The 15,109-nt window shown below is 46.1% G+C and overlaps 1 protein-coding gene across 1 annotated transcript in view; it reads right to left on the minus strand.

Moving 5' to 3' along the window:
• Positions 1–15,109, minus strand: part of Hephl1 (hephaestin like 1) — a 72,440-nt gene that overhangs the window by 17,619 nt on the left and 39,712 nt on the right. Inside the window, exons 7-12 of the mRNA XM_005084034.4 lie at positions 14,185–14,324; positions 13,920–14,051; positions 12,928–13,139; positions 10,874–11,024; positions 7,956–8,168; positions 4,803–5,016 (exon numbers count right to left, since the gene is read on the minus strand). Coding sequence (XP_005084091.1) covers positions 4,803–5,016; positions 7,956–8,168; positions 10,874–11,024; positions 12,928–13,139; positions 13,920–14,051; positions 14,185–14,324 — 1,062 coding nt within the window. The remainder of the gene's footprint in view (positions 1–4,802; positions 5,017–7,955; positions 8,169–10,873; positions 11,025–12,927; positions 13,140–13,919; positions 14,052–14,184; positions 14,325–15,109) is intronic.

Here is a 15,109-nt window from a genome sequence, read left to right on the forward strand (position 1 = left end):
ACAGAAACACACACTCACACACACATACACACACACCCTCCTCACAGAAACACACCCTCACACACATACACACACACCCTCCTCACAGAAACACACACTCACACACATACACACACACACCCTCCTGACAGAAACACACACTCACACACACATACATACACACCCTCCTCACAGAAAGCACACTCATACAGCACATATACACACACCCTCCTAACAGAAAACACACACACACCTCCTCACAGAAAACACACTCACACACATACACATACACCCTCCTGACAAAAACACACACTCACACACATACACATACACCCTCCTGACAAAAACACACACTCACACACCTCCTCACAGAAACACACTCACACTCACACCCTCCTCAGCTCTGAAACCCTCCAGGTTTCACGGTTGTCACTCTTCCCTTTTGAAGCCCCCAAGCCTGCAGCATGTGTACTGGGAAGGTGAAAATGCGTGGTTCTCCTCATTTTTTGTGTGTGTGTGTGTGTGTGTGTGTGCTCTATTAAGCCACCTGTTGAAGATGCTTTACCAGATGCCAGTGTGTGCTAACCCAGACCTCAGCTCACCGCACTGTCCTGAGCCCAAAGGAAGCTTCTCCATCAACATATGCCAGCCTGCTTGTGCCTGGGAACCTGGGACAGGGCTTCCACACCCCTGCCCTTTCTAACAGTGGACCCTGTACACACAGCCTGCAAATGCACACGCTGTGGCGTGAAAAAGGTCAAGAACACTTGTCCACAAGGGCGGGGCTGAGGTAAGACTCCGAGACCGGCTTCAGTTGACATTGGCCGTGAATGTGAGCACTAGACTTCTGATGTCTTCACAGCTCTTCAGATTATCTTCGCATCGTCACAGGAACCTCAAGGCTCTCTGAAGGATCTGGGGATACTCTGGCTCCCTTCTTGTGTGTTGCCTGGGCCTTACTGGAGAACTGGCCTTTTGCGCCACTCTCTGGGAGTGGGGTGTGACAAACGTATTTTGACAGGTAGGCACACTCGTAAGTGTGAAGTCTGTGAAAACTAGGGACTGGCTGTGGGTGTCTGTCACCGTGCCAAGAGGTGGAGAAGAAAACTCAGAAGCAGCTGAGTGTACTGGCACAGCCATAACCTCAGCCGCCCATGGCCCAAGACAAAAGGATGGCTAGTTCAAGACCAGACTGGGCTACACAGTGAGATATTGTCCCCAAGAAAATAAAAATCACTTTCACTTCCAAAGCAGGGTGAGGCTAATGTCCTTCCACGTCTCCCAAATTAACCGCCTGTGTTCTAATCCAGGAAAAGTTCGGCATGGCTCTCCCTGTCCCACACAACCTCCTTCCTGCTCTCTTCTCTGCAGACACGGTAGCCCCCAGCTCTAAGGCTGACCCTCTCTTCCTTGTGGGAGACTTCCAGCGATCCTCTCTGCAAACCGTCTCAGTTTGGCTCAGACCCTGCCCTATCTGCTTCCCCTAAGTTCTGAACATGACTGTCTGGTACTTCTCACCCCGAGACGCTATGTCATCCTAGACATCTGCTCTCTGGAGCCTGGTGAGCCCTCCACCCATCCCGTCCCTGGCCACATTAGTTGCTCTGCCCAGAACTATTGCATCTTCTTGCAGTATCTCACTTTCCGCATCTCATTTCAAAGGCTGCTTCCTCCGGGGAGCTTCCGTTATCCCCCCCCATGGGGCTGTGAGCTCCACTGGGAGCTCTCACTAAACCTCCCCTCTGTTAGAGACTGCACCCCTCCCTGCCTGTTACTCGGGGACCACGTATTCAGAGTGGTAAAGTCTGTGCTCCTCACAGCTTCCCCAGCACTTTGGGCTGAGGATATTCAATGGAACAATAGCACCTCTGCTCTGACTACACTCATTGCAAAAGGAGAGAGTCTACTTTTATGGTCAGTGGGTCTTAGCCGCACTTGCGACAGGCACAGACCCAGGCTGTGCTCTGCTTACTATTCCTGGGCTCTCTCTCTGCTGTAGGAGAACTTTACCAAGCTGATGCTGGCAAGGCGCTGCCAGGACGAGTCAAGTGTACTGTGAAGCTATTATGACGAATTGCTTATAAAAGTCTCAGCATATTCTGGCGTATAATTACTGCTCAGTAGATGTTCATTGTGGTGACTCCTGGGATTGCTAAATCATGCACACACTGGTCCTCAAGCTCAGGAGCTCTGGCACCATTAACCTCATTTTTTCTTTAATGATCTCATCTGCTTCTCCAGATTTCCTCCTGTTGCAAACATCTGATGTGAAGTTGTGCTGACAGGTTCATGTGTCGCCTCTCTGGAATCCCAGAGCCTTCCCAGAACACTCTAAAGAATCCCACAATGAAGAAATTCAGGTACCGAGAGGGTCTGTGCTGATCAGAGCAATAAATGTCTCAGACATGACTTGTGCTAGGAAGTGGCTCAAAAATAATAGCCTCAGGGTAAAATCAGATGCTTAAGCTGGAGGTGTGGCCGGATACACCTCTGAGCTTCTTCAGGGTCAGAAATTGAATTCCAACCTGGGTAACTCAATGTGCTCTTGTCTCAAACAAGCAGCTGATCTCAGTGGGAGAGTGTTTATGCAGCTTGTAGGAGGCTTCAGTGTGATCCTCAGACGGAAAAAAATCATAGGCACAAAAGCTGGGATCTCTCGGCTGCCATCAGTGGAGACGCTGTGCGAGTATGTGTACCACAAGGACATGTCCATGCCATCATGTGTGGGTCTAGGGTGGTGTCAGAAGAGGGTGACTTTTGGGAGTCGGTTTCTCTCCCTCCACTTGGGATGTGGAGACTGAACACAGGTCATTGGGCCTGGGCACAAGTCCCTTACCTACTGAGTCATTTTCCTGTCCCTTTCCTTTATATAAACTGATAGAACTATAGAATTTAGCAACCTCACTTCAATTGATTTATGGTTAATAACCAGAGTAGTGGAGAATTAATTCATTTTACCCTCGAGTCCCACGAGCACCCTCTTGTTTTTCTACGCTATTTAGCCCAGAGTTCCAGAGCCTGAGGCTAGACTTCCTGCTCATTCAGATCGATTCGAATTTCAAACAGAAGTTACAGTAGAGGCAGCAGCCACAGCAGCCACTTAGTGAAATAATTGCTTTAGAGATGGCCAAATTAGTCTTCATTTTCCACAGAAAGAACATCAGTGCTTAACTTGGACTGGCAGCACAAGTTGTCCCAAAGAAACATGTCTAGATTAGCAAGTTGTTTGTGAATAATTGAGTAGACTTTAAACGCCCTTGCCCTCAGGGCAAACTTCTCCATAGTCACTTTGGTTTTTTTTTTTCAATTATGTCTAAGGCGGCAGTGTTACAGTAGCTCTTCCCGGAAACAATGACTGGCAAGTAAGGAAAGAAACTGGTGTTGAAAGGAAAGCGGTGGTAGAGGTGTCTGTGTACCGCAGACAGGAAGGGCTTGAGGAGATCCGTGGTAGCCAGAGCCTGGGAAGGGAGTACAAAGACAGTGTGGTGTCCTGGAGAGAAGGTGGATTTTCCTCTTCTGCGTTCAGCTCCCGCTCTGCTAAAGACTAGCTGGATGTGCTCACTCTTCCCACCTAGGCTTCCTCATCTGCACGCAAGGGCAGCTGTATCCAAGCAGCAGGAAGTTGTGAAGTAGACAATGTCAATGTTGGGGGAAGTCTGCCATCTGTGCCAGATGCCTTCCTGGTGCCCAGACTCTCCCAGTGTACCCCGAGGAGCTTGGACCCCCAACTCCAGAATTAGGACAGGAGACCTTTGTGTGGCCTGAGCATAGCTGAAGCTTCAACATGTGGTCCTGGCTGCTATCGCTCCAACAGATTCCCGGGGTACCTTGGAGATCTGTTCTTCCTGCCCTAACTCGGGAACCTCTCTCAAGGCAATAGCCTCAAATCATCCTTGGATGTCCCCACCTGGATCCGTATTTGCTGGAAGCAGCCTGTCTTCTCTCCTGTGTCCACACACCTTCTCTGCCTCATCTGGTTCATTTTTCTTCCCAGTCCGTCCATCCATCCATCCATCCCATCCATCCATCCATCCATCCATCCATCCATCCATCCATCTATCATCCATCCATCCATCATCCATCCATCCATCCCATCCATCCATCCATCCATCTATCATCCATCCATCCATCCATCCATCCATCTATCATCCATCCATCCTCATCCATCCATCCATCCATCCATCCCATCCATCCATCCATCCATCTATCATCCATCCATCCTCCCATCATCCATCCATCCCATCCATCCATCCATCCATCTATCATCCATCCATCCATCATCCATCCATCCATCCCATCCATCCATCCATCCATCCATCTATCATCCATCCATCCATCCATCCATCCATCTATCTATCATCCATCCATCCATCCATCCCATCCATCCATCCATCATCCATCCATCCTCATCCATCCATCCATCCCATCCATCCATCCAATCATCCCATCCATCCAACAACCATTCAACCATCCATCCATCCACCCATCCATCCATCCATCATCCATCCATCATCCATCCATCCATCCCATCCATCCATCCCATCCATCCATCATCCATCCGTCCATCCTTCGAAGCTATGAAGTATACCAGTCACAGCTAGGGAACTGGGAGAGGCACAGGAACCCACTATGATGCCCTCAGGGTGTCCTCTGACCTATTTCCAGTCGAGTTAGACAGAAGTGTCGTTAACTTCTGTACTCATACAGAAAAGGGTCTGCCCGCAGAACTGCGCACGGAAAGCCGGCCACTTGGTTTCCACGGGTGCTAAGGCCCACAGAGCATGCGCATTCCCACCGAACCGTCGTGGCTTTGCCCATGGTACCTTTCCCCTCCTGCGTCCAAGTGCTGCTTTTCGAACTCCCAGTTTTTGTTAGGGGCATAATCCCATTCTACCTCTTCAGCGGCGATGAAAAAGGTTCTTAGCATCCCGTAGGGCGGCTCAGAAGGGTCCCTGTTGCCACAGCTGCTGACCTCATAGATCTGACCCATGCCTCTCACGAAGTGGTGCAAGGTGGAACAGAACACCTTGAAAATACCTGGAGGAGAAAAGGCTTAGCATTGTGCCCGTGACTTGGTGTTTCTGGTGGTAGTGATCTTACCAAACACATCTTATCCCAACGCTAGGAAGCAGTTAGAATACTGACCTCATGGTGCGTCTGAAGCATAGCTCCTGAGGAATGAATTACTTTGACTATAATATTTTTGGAGGGAAACTGTTCCATGAAATTCATTCGTAGTAGGGAGAAACCAGATACTGTTGCCAAGGAAGAGCTCCTCTGGGTCATCCCTGCGGTACACACCTGTCTACAGTCACTCCTGGAAAACTACTGGTCCCCGTGACTCTCAGCCCAACCTGGTTTATAGAGAACTAATTACCTATGAGATGAAAGACCTAGACAACGTTCAAATTAGGCCACGGTTAAGGATTCTGCCCTGCAGGATTTCATAAATTATAAAGCAAGTAAGCACGAAAGTCAAATGGATTACTTCATTACAGCCTTGAGCCTGGGAGGGCGCGTGTGTTTCATGCTGGATGGACCAGAAAGAAAGAGATCAGCCGTAGTGCTCTCTAGAGTATCAGCAAAGATGTCTGGCAGAGATTGATGCAGTTTAAAACTGACAACCTGGGCTGTCTTTCCTCGGGAGCCATTTATCTCATTTTTTTTTGGAACAATCTTTCATTGTCTGGGACCCAGCAATTAGGCTAGGCTAGCTGGCCAATGGGCCTCAGGAATGTCCCTGTTCCATGGCGACAACACTAGGATTACAAACATGAGCCCCTATATACAGAGTATTACCTATTAAAGCAGAGATGTGATATTTTATTTTTAAGTTGAAAATGGATTTTTTTCATAAAATAAATTTGGATTATGGTTTACTCTCCTCCAACCCTATACCCACCCAAACCCATACCCTTTCTTTCCCTCAATAGAATACAAACAGACATCTAAAAGTAAGATAAAATAATATCAAATCAACCAGATTAGAATGAAAGAAACAGCTAATAGAAGAAAAAGAGCCAAAAAAGAGAAAAACCATAAGAAACGTGTGTAGATGCAGAGACTCACATATTCATAGACATAGAAATCCACAAAAACACAAAACTGGAAACCATATATATATATATATGTATATATATATGTATATATATATATACACATATATATGCAAAAATCTGTAGGGAAAATTTTAAGAAATGATAAATAACAAAGAGAAAATAAAAATAATGCCCAGACAAAGCATTAAGAAACAAGGCACATACTGTGCATACAAATCTTTTCCCAAGGGTTTTGGGGATTGAACTTGGGCTTGAATGCTTAAGCAACAAGCACTTTACTGAGTTACCCCCACCCCCAACACACACACACACACACACACACACTACCTACTTTTTCAGTGTTCTCTGCAACTCACAGATAAGGGACAGCCATTACTGAAGAGACCAGACTTTTTTTCTAGTCACAGAGATGCGCTCACCACCAAGCACAAGCCAGAAAAGATCACTAGGGTTGAAGATCCTTACAAGCCCACGGGACATATGAATCATTCAATGATCAAAGCACCGGAGTGCGAAACAGATCACTACGGGTGTGCCAGCAGCCGTCTTTGAGTCCCTGTGTCTGTGGATTAGAACGGTTTGGCTGCTCTCAGTCCCTGCTCCCTTTTGCTGTGTATTTGAAAACCTGCATCCTGCACAAGGCAGCCCTTGGTTTGGGTGACTCGTAATCGATCAAGTATATTAGTGCAGACAGGTGGAACTCTGTAGGAGCATTTCCAGATGAAGAGTACAGAGCTTCTATTTGCAGGAAGCTCTTGGGCCAAGGTTTTGAAGCCCCAGTCTCCAGCTATTAACAGATCACACAGAGCCATCTCTGCTGCGATTCCAGGGTGAAGCCAAGAAGTAGAAAGTTCATGATGGCATGAGGTGTCCATTGGGTGCCCACCACAGGGGCATTGCTATGGGCTCTTGCTAAGCCTTGAATACCCACCACAGAGGTCAATCTCTCCAGTGAGAGCACATGCTCTTATGTGTCTCTCTGTGTCTTTTGTATAAATGTCCTAATGGTCTGTTTAGATGGAATCTCTAAAGGGAAGAGATTCCAGGAGCAACACGAACTCTAAACCTAGTACAACTTGCCTTCTGAGGAAAGCAAGAGAATGAAAATAAAGGAGTTCTCAAACCACTCAGCCCCAAGCCACTCTCCATTCCAAGCAGAAGGAGACCAGGCTACAGTAAAAGCCACACCACAGACCCATAGCCTAAAGCACTCACTAGGCTGTCTATGCCAAGTAGATGCTTCAAAAGTATCTTCAGCTACATTTGTGCTTAATGAGAGCAAGAATTACGCTTTTTTTCATGACTATTAATTAGCATATTCACCTAGTATTCATGAGGATTCACCTTGGGCATTTACTGAAGGTTTACACAAATTCACCAGGGTTCACATGGGTCCACCTAGGGTTCATCTTGGTTCATCTGAATTCCCCAGGGTTCATGTGGATTAACCTAGAATTCAAATGGATTTGGCCAGGGTTCACATGGGTTCCCCCAGGGTTCATGTGTGTTGATCTGAGGGTCACATGGATTCCCCTAGGGTTCACGTATGTTAATCTGAGGATCACATGGATTCACTCAGAGTTTATGTGTGTTAACCGGAGGGTCAAATATGTTCACCCAGGGCTCATGTGTTAACCTGGGGGTCACATGGATCCACATGGGCTTATGTGGATTCCCCTAAGTTCGTGTGACTGGGATTTGTGGATAAAGTCATGTAAAGGATCCCAGATCTACCTTTTGGTTAACAACTCCTCTGTCTTTTACTTTCTGTGCGTTTGCACTAAAATAGCCAAAATTCGGATTTGAGTCAAAACTATATCTGCTTCTGGAATCTTTGAAGAGCCAGCTTTCCCTGGAGGAGAATTGTATGAGGACAAGTTGGGATTTGGTCACCTGAGACGGCCCTGTCAGGGTTACCTGCGTGGTCCGGCTGCATGAACGCCGTGGTGGCCATGTGGGGGAACAGAGCCAGGGAGTCCCGGTGGGTCCCTCGGAGGTGGATGGTGTTGCCTTGAAAATAAACGCCATGCATGTCCGTGTCTGTGCCCATTCCAATCAAGTGCCAGGAAACTCTGTCCTTCTTACACATGCTTAGGCCTGGCTGGCTGCCGTACATGTAGCCGTTGATAGCTAAGTGGAAGGGAGAAGACGGTGAGCGCCCGCCGTCGTGACTCTGTAGTCGTAGTGACAAAGCCGTCTCAGGGGGGCAGCATCACTGTGATCCAGGGAGACCCTCAACCAAGTGGGCCGTACGTAAGACCCTTAGTACTAGAGGGTGAGCACTACTAGAAAACAAGGCACATGGTGTCTAGAACTAACAACAAATCTGAAAATACACTACACTTATTAAATTTAGCAAAGCGTATCCTAGGACAGTAATTCCGAGAATCGGTGAGGAATAGAGCCAGGTTGTTTTCTGCAGTTTTTTAAATGACAAAACTGTCTCGACAGCAGAATGCCTTCCAGTTAGCATCTTACTTCTGCCTGTCAGAAGAGCATCTTCCTTATAAGGGTGCCGTTTGAGGGGGCTGGGGAGATGGCTCCGTGGTTAGGAGCACTGGCTGCTCTTGCAGAGGACCCAGGTTCAATTCCCAGCACCCACATGGGGATACAAACATCTGTAATTCCAGTACCAGGGAATCCAACCTCCTCTTCTGCCTTCCATAGGCCTCATGGTGAGTATGCAAATATGAAGGCAAAACACCCATTCACATAATAAAATAATAAAAATAATTAAAAAAATATCAGTTGACTTCCCCACATTCCCATATTCCTCTAGAAAACTCTTGATACAAAAAATAATTTTCTTTGAGATTTTTATCCTGTTATCTTTTGTCAAGTGACCTTCTCCATTATTAACTTATTGCATTGAATTAATTTAATTCAGACAGACTCTCATTTGCCAATGGCTTTGCATTTGCTTCCAGAAGAGGTTATCAGATGTTCATTTATGAGCTCATAGATTGTGAGTAATCCAGAAGTGTTTTGGTAAACTGACATTGTATGTGCATATCAGTGGAGACAGATTGGAGGTATCAGGAGGAACTATATTTATGAAAAGGTAGAACTTGAGTAAGTACGCCCATGTATAACGTTCACTCTCCTACTCTGTAGAGATAACTGAGAGGTCTAATAGGGATGGTCTTCTCATAAAATCTTCTTGTGAATAAAATTTCTTTTTATTTCTGTGTCTGTTGGTCAAACCAATGGAGCTTACCAAATGCACTTAAATTTAGAATTACTAGTAAAGTTTCCTGGGGCTTCTAAAAAGAACATATTTTTAAAGAAACTTTGATAATATTTTTATCAGTAAACTACCTAAATCTTTTGTCTATAGAATTTGAAAGAGTATTATCATCATGTGGGATGCTAAGTTATTTAGGGTTTGGCTGAGTTGGAAGAGAATCTATTCTGACTTTAGACATGCATTTAATGCTTCTATTTATAGACCTTTCATTTATTCATTCATCCATTCATTCATTCATTTATTCATCAAATGCCATTTAAATAAAGCTCATAAGATAAACACAGCTCATGGCAGGGTACCATATGAAGCCCCTTATCCTTAATTTTTTTATTTCTCCTTTCCTTGCCAAGAAAACAATAGAACCCAGTTTATAATTAATATGAAATCTGAACCTAGAAACATTCCTTGAAATGTGCTTTTCGATGATGTATGAATATGAGTGTCACACGGTCAAACTAAGCTGAAGTTGAATTTGATGTGGCCCGTCAGTTGTATTATGTTTTCTATTCAGAGCATCTCCAAGGACATCTTTTAAAGTCTGGCTTTTCCTCTACGGCTTGACCATGTCCTCACTCACAGCTTAGTTTCTCCCTTTTATTGTCAACTAAAAAAATGATGCATGTCTGCAGTCCCAACACTTGGGAGGTAGAGGCAAAAGGATCAGGAGTTCAAAGTTTGAGACCAGTCTGAGATACAAGAGCCCCTGTCTCACAAACAAGCAAACAGACATCAGAAACAAATCCGTGTTCCATTATAGAAAATCTCTCCTGGAGGCTGACACTGAAGGTCATTGCTCTCTGGGTTCCAAAAGGGGTTTCTGTTGGATCTTAGCGTTGAAGACCATGGGAGTTTGTGACCTGATCACTGTGGGTTATTGTAACCTTGGGCTTTGGGAACTTCCTGAGCTAGGGAGGGACTTGAGAGCCTGTTTATGCATCCTTCTGTACTGATTTAAAAGGTAATAAAAATGTTATGCTTGGAGCCAAAACAGGGGGCCTCACAGCCTCGCACGTACTTTAATGCTACAGTATGCTAGCAAGTTGGGAGCCGCTCGCTCCTGTGGTTGCGGTATCTGACTCTGCTTGGCTGCATTAGGCAACGTGGCTGAGACCAACAGAATCCTTGGTTAGCCACAGACAATCACTGGGTGGCTTGCCATTATGATATAAAGAGAAACTGAAAAAGAATTAAGTCATTATCCCAAATTAAGATGAGACGGGAACCACAAGTGTTTGAGGAATTAATCCCCGCAGTAGTCACTCCTTCTACTTAATTAGACATATTTAGTGTGATTATTCTCCATTATCTCCCGTTATCAGCCAAGCTGTGGGAACTTCATCAGCCATTGTCTACACTCTGGGCTCAAAGTGTAGAAAACCCTGTGTTCCTTGCTACTTCAAACTCTGCATTGCTTTGTCTAAGGACGGCACTAGGTTTTGGATGTATCAGACTCACAGTATCCCTGGGAGCTCATGAAGCTGAAGGCATGAAATGATTTATGCCCTGACCACAAGCAATACCAAAGACACCAAAGTTAGGCAGGTAGGCAGGCTCCAGCGCATTCCCAGGGTGCCTCAGCCTTCCATACCATGCATCCGGTTAGACTTCACAAACTCTTTGTCTTCTTTGTCAACACTGAAGGGGTGCCAAGTAAACTTCTGGATGTTTTCATCGAGATACCTGCTGAGATTCTCGTCAAAGACTGTGAACAGTAGGTAAAATTCCTTGTCTATTCCTTTCTAGAGGCAACGAAGAGACGAAGACATAAACGTACGGCTCACGTTAGTCCTAAAAGTCACACAAACTGGTTCACCAACATCAGCCACACGCTCACCCATCATTTCCTAAGTCAGGACTCGGAGTGAGGTCTGTCTGTTGTTGTCCTCATGTCTACGATGTGTGCTATCCAAGCCATTCTCTATCCTGTTGCTTGCCTCACAGGGATCCTTAGCAATGTTACCCAGTTGCCTCTCTCTCTAAATGACACTATGTCAGCTCAGGGCTCCCTTCCTACCCACCTGCTCTTCCTTGTTTCTCCATGTTTCTGTCATTGTGTGTTGAGGAAAGAGAGAGAGGAGGCGTGAGGAGAGGAAGAAGCGGGGGAGGGGAATGGGAAAGGAGACAGGGAGGAAGGAATGGGACAGACAGAACGTGGAATTTGGGGGTTGAGTTGAATGGTTATGTGGAGGGCGATACTGGTCAGAGATCAGCCTTGAGTCAGCTGACCACACTCTGTGACACCCCCTCTACCTCCCGCAGAGATAGTGACCACTGACTGGGAAGAAACGCTCCTCTCTAAGCCCCTCCCTCTCTCTACCTGTCTAGAAGAATCTGACCAGGTTTTAGTCTGCAGAGAGACTGACATACTTACTAAGGACCTTTCACACTATAAATAGCTTTATCTTTGGCCAGATTGTTTTGTTTATCAACCAAACATCATGTATTTTACTATTGTTTTTTCTTGTCCTCTGTTTTCTTCAATTTGAATAAGTAGTCTTACTATGAACAGTATTTGGCTTAGCAACATTCTCTGCAGACTCTAAGAAATTCTCAAGATTTTCATTGAGTAGATGCAACAGAAAAAAGAAAGAAAGAAAAGGAAATCAGAACTACTTTATAGTAGTTCTTGGTCCTTAATCTCTTTGGCTCAGGACTTTTTCACAGCGAGAAGCAGGTTAGTGCCCTGGGGAGAGGAAGGGTTAGATAGATGCTCCTGCATTGTTATGACCTTCAGATTTACTAGATATAGTTCCTTGAGTATCACTCAGTGTCTCTCTGAGTCTCAGTTTCTTCACCTCTGAGATGCAAATCACCTGTTGCCTGCTGAGGCACAGGGCACATGCTCATTGTATTACAAATGCAGACCTTTCTAACATTGCTTCCTCATAGAGATAATTGACAATCCAAGATAGACCAAGATGTTTTCTGTCCTTAAAGCTCACATAGACAGTCCTTAAACCCGTGCAAGAGGTCTATACAATGCCAGATACTATAAAATACAGCATTTAAATGAACTGGCCTGCTGTTTCTGATTGGGACATAATTGATGAAGTAAATGGTTGAGAGAGCAGATTTTCCACTTTTCATAAATGGGTTTAAATTGTATAAACGCAGCTTGAAACCCTAGGCGTTGCCCTGTTCATCCATGCAACCACCCAACCCTTGGAGTTGGGGTGTGCAAGCAGCTGTCTACGTGCCTTCTCTCCCTTTCAGCCACCGAAATTCATCTCGGTGACTTGTGACAACCCCCAGCTTTGACACAGATAGAATCCCCTGGAGATTCTGATTGGGTTATTTGGATAAAAGATGCCAAAAATGCTCATGGGTGTACCCAAGTCTGAGAGACCTCATTCAGCAAGAAGGACCCCAATCACACACCCTTATAGATATTGAAGATTCAAGAATCAAGGCAACATACAGGTGAGAATGCCGACCAAATACCAACCACACCAGGAGCAGAAATGCTAAGATCATGGGTCATGGTCTCGACTTTTCAAACTTCAACAGACCCTCTTAACCCTGGAAGTCACTTTCAGAAGAGACGCTGCTTTCCCACTGCCCATCGCTGCTTCCTCTCCAGTTACACTGCCAACCCTCCACACCTACAACTCTAGGAAGCGTGTGGTGGCGCTGGTGGCCTACCTGTGTCCCGTCAGCATTGAGGGAGCCCTTTTTGCAGACCAGCAAAGGCCCCACGAGCCCAGCACTGGTGTCTTTGATTGGCTGGACTGCTGAGAAGTAAAGATAGGTGAGGCAGGGGGGGTCTTCATGTGTCGGGCTGACGCTCTCCGGCACTGTCCACCTGTAGGTGAAGGTCTCACCGGGCTTGACGTGAGCCCCTGGTTTCAGGAATCCTAGGGGTGCAAATGAAACAGTTTCACATAGGCAAGAACTTTAAGCTTGCCAGGCTGGGTCTCCAGTCCTGGGTGGCTCTCCCGGATGAGATGTTTTGCAAAAGGAAGGTTGTTTTTCTTTCTTACAAACTCTACCCTGAGAACCCCTGGACTTCATATGTCATTTTATGAGACAGAAGCTGAAAAGTGAAGTGTTTCTCTCCTTGCAGATTGTATCCTATTTTGTTCTCATACCGCGTTTAGCCAGCCGGTTTTTAATGAATGGTAGTGTCCTCTTCACACAATTAAACACAAGTCTGCGAGATACCACCAATATCTTCTATATGAAATATATCATACTCAGTCCTATAGAAGATACCCTGAGACATTAAGCAAGAATCCTATCTTTGGGGGCTGGAGAGAAGGCTCAGCAGTTAAGAGCACATACTGCTCTTGCAGAGGACCTGAGGTCAGTTCCCAGCACCCATACAGGTCTCTCTCTCTCTCTCTGTCTCTCTCTCTCTCTCTGTCTCTCTCTCTCTCTGTCTCTCTCTGTCTCTCTCTCTCTCTGTCTCTCTGTCTCTCTCTCTCTCTCTCTCTCACACACACACACACACACACACACACACATCAGTGCTGGAGTATGGGCATGCTCCATACTGCTCCCAGTTTTTGCATGGGCACTCAGGATCCAAACTTGGGCCTTCATGCTTGCACAGAAAGCATCGTCCCAGTACCCCTGTCTCGTTCTTCCTCCTTTCCTCATTCATCCTTTCCTTGATAAGGTGGGTCGGGACTTACCATCTATATTCGGAGCTGCATCAGATGCCTTGTCATAGACCACACCATGAGGTAAAATGCTATACACCTTGTCGGCTTTGTTGGCAAAGGTCACGAGCAGGGTGTCCCCCACCTCTGCCTTGATGACTGGACCTGGGGAGCCAGGGAAAATGATGAAAGGAGATGGCAGAAATAAGCCACAGCAGAAGAGTCGTGCTTCTGCAGGGACGTCTGCTCCCAGGTGGACACACCCCCTTCAAAACATCAGAGCCAGGTCCCCTTATACCAAGGATTCCAAGATGGGCTTCAGTCTCAGAGGGCGACTTTCTTCTACTGAAAGTGGCATCAGCATATTCCGTGTAGCGAGCCTTCCAATATTTCCCTCCTATTCTGTTTTCAGCTTGTGTGAAGTACACCGAAGAGTCACTGCGGAAAGACGTGGGAATCTGAGAGTACATCCGGGTTCATCTCCCAGATGCAGTCATCATGGGATCGCAGTTTGCATCTGTTCCAGGGGTTCTGACACCCTCTTCTGGCCTCCACAGGCATCAGGCTTGCACATGGTACACAAACATACATATAGGCAAAATACCTATACACGTAAAATAAAATTACTTTTATATCAACTTGAAAAATACTCTGTCCTCTGGAAGCCCAGTGACTCGAGACTAGGGAGTGGGAGGTTTCACTTAAGAGGCAATACCAGACTTGGGTTTCAGAGGGAAAGTGGCATTTAACTAGACAGGGAGGCAAAGGACGGAGAGGCTATGTAGTTTATGCAAGAATCCCATTAGACCTCAATGGCTTATCTCCATCCATCGTTGTCTTGTTCCCTATCTGATACTGCTCTGCATGGGCAAAGGCCTTCTATTCTGTAGTGCGGTGCTTCAAATGACCCTGACCGCTGCTTATGCCCTTGGGAGGTTCTCAGAAAATGTTTGATAAAGAAGTGAGAGAGGGAATGAGTGAGTGAGTTAATGAATGGGTGAATGAATAAGAGGGCGAGTGAATGAATGAGAGCATGAGTGAGTGACTGAATGAATGAGTGAGTGGGTGAATGAGAGAATGAGTGAGTGAGTGAGTGAATGAGTGAGTGAATGAGTGAGTGAGTGAGTGGGTGAATGAGGGAGTGAGTGAGTGAATGAGTGAGTGAGTGAATGAGTGAGTGAATGAGTGAGTGAGTGAGTGGGTGAATGAGGGAGTGAGTGAGT

The sequence above is a fragment of the Mesocricetus auratus genome, unplaced genomic scaffold (assembly GCF_017639785.1).
Source record: "Mesocricetus auratus isolate SY011 unplaced genomic scaffold, BCM_Maur_2.0 Super-Scaffold_100044, whole genome shotgun sequence".
Classification (NCBI taxonomy): domain Eukaryota; kingdom Metazoa; phylum Chordata; class Mammalia; order Rodentia; family Cricetidae; genus Mesocricetus; species Mesocricetus auratus.